Below are 3,875 nucleotides of genomic sequence, written 5' to 3'. Positions count from 1 at the left end.
TGCCATGGTGTCCCGTGCCATGGTGTCCCATGCCATGGCTCGTGTCCCGTGCCATGGTGTCCCATGCCATGGCTTGTGTCCCGTGCCATGGTGTCCTGTGCCATGGCTCATGTCCTGTGCCATGGCTTGTGTCCCGTGCCATGGTGTCCCATGCCATGGCTCGTGTCCCCAGCCTCAGGGCAGCCGTGCCCCCCGTGCCCATGCGGGTGCCCGTGCACAGCGTGTCCGTCACCAAGGAGAAGAGCCACATCCTGGTGGGGCTGGAGGATGGAAAACTCATCGTGGTGGGCGCCGGGCAGCCCGCGGAGGTGAGCGGGACCCCAGCTGGGTCAGGGTGGGAGCGGGGACGTGGCTCGGTGTCCCCTGGGTGGGGACATCGCCAGGGTGGGGACAGCGGTGTGTCCTCTCCAGAGGTGAGGGCACTGGGGTGGGGAAGGGGATGTGGGATAGGGATGGGGGTGGAGATGGAGAAGGTGGTGAGGGTCTGAAAGAAGATGGGGATAGAGAAGGGGATGAAGATGGGGTTGGATCAAGGGTTTTGGGAAGGGGATTGGGATGGAGAAAAGGGATGAGGATCTGGAAGAAGATAAGGATGGAAATGAGGAAGGAGAAGAGGGTGGGATGGAGGAGCAGATGAGTGTCTGGGAAGGAACAAGGAGGAAGAATGGGATGAGAAAATGGAAGGAGATTGGGATGGAGAAGGGGATGAGGAACTGGAATGGGAAGGGGATGGAGAAGGGGATGAGGATCTTGCAGTGGGATGGGGATAAGGAGGATGGAGGAGGGGGTGGGAGAAGGGATGGATAAAGGATTTGGGGCTGTCCCCAGGTGCGGCCGGGCCAGTTCCACCGGCGGCTGTGGCGTTCCACGCGGCGCATCTCCCAGGTGTCGGCCGGAGAGACGGAATACAACCCCTCCGAGGGCAGGGCCTAGGCTGGCACCCACCCCCCACGCCCCCCGTGCCCCCCACACGGACAGGGGCACCCCGGGCGCCGAGGAGGGCCCGCAGAGCCTCGCCCCGCCCGACATCCGTGGCCTTATCCAGCCCCGCTGGGATGTCCAGCCCCCCCCCCCGGATTTTCGGGAGCCGCGTCCCCCGTTCCCACGGCGGGATGGGGGCGGAAGGAGGCGGGGGCCCCTCGCTGGGAAGGGGGGTGGCACAGCCCCCCCGCCGTGCCCGCTGGCCAGGAGCCGGCAGCGTGTGGGTGCCCCCCGTCCCCCCCGTATTTTTTATTTCTATCCGTTTTTAGACCTTTTACAGAAAAAGAATTGCTATTAATAATAATAATAATTAATTAATAATATAATAATAATAATATATCTGTGGGAAATCAACGTGTGAGGCCCGTGGCTGCCCCGAGACGGGGACACAGCCCCTCCTGTGCGTGTCCCCCGGTGTCCCCCGACTCGGGTGTCCTGCGGGGGGGGTCCCGGGCAGGGGAGCGTGGGGACACTCGTGTCACGAGTGCGGGGGTTCTCGGCAGCCCAGAGCTCAGGGGTGACGAGGGTGGGGCTGTCGGTGGCCTTGTAGCGGCGTGTCACGAGTGTGGCAGGTCTCAGCAGCCCTGTTGGCCACGTGCCACGAGTTTGTGGGGTCTCGGTAGCTCTGCACACACGTGTCACGAGTGTGGGGGTCCTCAGCCGCCCTGTCCCCACCTGTCACAAGCTGGGGACAGTTTGAGTAGCTCTACAGAGGTGGCAGGAGTTGAGAGGGGCCTCAGCAGCCCTGGTACCCACGTGTCACGAGTTTGGGGGGTCTCAGTAGCGGCAGACACACTCGTGTCATGAGTGTGGGAGTTCTCAGCAGCCCTGTACCCACCTGTCACGAGTTTGGGGGGTCTCAGCCTCACTCCCCGTGTGTGACACGAGTTTGGGGGGTCTCAGCAGCACTCCCCGTGTGTGTCACGAGTTTGGGGGGTCTCAGCATCACTGCCCATGTGTGTCACGAGTTTGGGGGGTCTCAGCAGCTCTCCCCGTGTGTGTCACGAGTTTGGGGGGTCTCAGCAGCAGCAGCTGTGTCCCCCCCATGTCGCAGGCGGGGCCAGTGGGTCCCCAGCAGCCCCTGTCCCGTGTCACGAGCACGGGGGGTCTCGGCAGCCCCCATCCCGCTCTCGGCGTCCCCTCCGTGTCCCGGAGCGCGCTGTCCCCGGAGCTGGCAGCGCGTCCTGGCCGCGGCGCCGGAGCGTGTCCTGCGCTGGCCCTGCCACCCCGGCGAGGCCCCTCGGCTGGCAGTGACCCTTGTCCCCGCTCTGGCGGCCGTGCCACGGCGTCACGTGGGGCACGGGGCACCCGCGGGGCCACCGGAGCCACCGCGGCGAGCCCGGAGCAGCCGCGGCGCCGGCCGGAGCCATGGACGGAGCCACGGACGGACGCACGGACAGGTGGGGAGGGGGACGCACGGACAGGTGACACCGGGGGTGGCGGGGACACGAGGCCACGCTGCTGGAGGCTGTTCCCGTCCCACTGGAGCTTGGACTGGTGTCCCTGTCCCCGGGCCAGGTGGCCCCGTCCCAGCTTTCCCAGTCCCAGCTTTGCCAGTCCCAGGTGTCCCAGTCAGAAGTGTCCCTGTTCCATAGATCCCAGTCCCTGCTTCCAGGGTCCCCATCCTCGGCGCCCCAGGTGTCCCACTGCTCAGTTTCCCACTCTCCCATATCCCAATCCCAGCATCCGCCTGACTCCAAGGAACCCTTGGATTGTGCCCAAGGAGGGGGGGACACCCTGGGGCTGCCCCAGCACCAAAACCCCCCCAGTGCCGGGTCCCTGGGGGAGCTCAGCCCCCCAGGAGCCCCCAATCCCCTCCTGGGGGGGTGTAGGGTGGCTGTAGGGTGGGTGTAGGGTGCTTTAGGGTGCTGTAGGGTAGCTGTAGGGTGCTGTTGGGTGGATGTGAGGTGGGCACAGGGGGTTTTTGAGGGTGCAGGGGGGGGGTTTCCCAGCAGGTTCCCCCCTCTCCCGCCCCCTCCCCACATTCCCAGCTCGTGGCTGGGAGCCCCCCTGGAGCAGTTGCCCACCCCGGCGCTGACCCTGGACCAGGCCACGCTGCACGGGAACGCGGAGCGGATGCGGGAACGCTGCCGGGCCCTGGGGCTGCGCCTGCGCCCCCACGTCAAAACACACAAAACCCTGTGAGTGTGACCCCAGAACCCCCCAGTATCCCCCAGTATCCCCAGTAGCCACCCGGTGTCCCCCCAGAATCACCCCTCATCCCTCCAACCTCTTCCCTGCATCCCTCTCAGCGTCACCTCAGCACCCCTCAACCTTCCCCCAGCTTTCCCCCCGGCACCTCCCCCATCCTCACCCCAAAATCCTTCTGCAGCATCCCCCACCCTCCCCATCGGCCCCTCTGCGTCATCCCCCCAGCATCCCCCAGCTTCCTCCCCAGCATTCCCCAGTTTCTCAAGCATCCTCCCAGTCTCCCTCCCAGCATTCCCCATATCCCCCCCCAGCATCCGCCACCTCCCTCCCCAGTATCCCTCCATTATTCCCACAGAATCCTCCCAGTACCCCCCATCCTCTCCCTTAGCACCCAGCACCTTCCCAGGATCCCTTCCATCACCTCCACCTTCCCCCCAGTATCTCCCCATCCTTCCCAGTATCCCCCCACCATCCTCCCAGTATCCCCCATCTTCTCCCTTAGCACCCAAGTTCTCCCCCAGGATCCCTCCAGCATTTTCCCAGTTTCCCTCCCAGCACCCCCTCATCCTCCCAGTATCCCCCAACCTTCCCCCCAGTATCCCCCCTGTCCTCCCAGTACCCCCCAGCTCTCCCTTAGCACCCAACGTCCCTCCAGCACCTTCCCAGGATCCCTCCCAGCTCCACCTCACCCTCCCTCTCATCGTCCCCACCTTCCTCCCAGTATCCCCCAGTATCCCCCCCCC

The 3,875-nt window shown here is 65.2% G+C and overlaps 1 protein-coding gene across 1 annotated transcript in view; it reads left to right on the top strand.

Annotated features, from left to right (window-relative positions):
* NBEAL2 (neurobeachin like 2) overlaps positions 1-3,144 on the top strand; it is a 29,830-nt gene extending 26,686 nt beyond the window's left edge. The window contains exons 54-56 of the mRNA XM_042022312.1: positions 173-308; positions 829-2,381; positions 2,973-3,144. Coding sequence (XP_041878246.1) covers positions 173-308; positions 829-933 — 241 coding nt within the window. The 3' untranslated portion in view covers positions 934-2,381; positions 2,973-3,144. The remainder of the gene's footprint in view (positions 1-172; positions 309-828; positions 2,382-2,972) is intronic.
* Positions 3,145-3,875: the final 731 nt, after the last annotated feature.

The sequence above is a fragment of the Corvus kubaryi genome, unplaced genomic scaffold (genome assembly GCF_017639235.1).
Source record: "Corvus kubaryi isolate FWS band 111438036 unplaced genomic scaffold, C.kubaryi_AGA036_p1.0 37193, whole genome shotgun sequence".
NCBI classification, from domain to species: Eukaryota; Metazoa; Chordata; class Aves; order Passeriformes; family Corvidae; genus Corvus; species Corvus kubaryi.
This window is presented reverse-complemented; position numbering and strand designations above follow the sequence as displayed.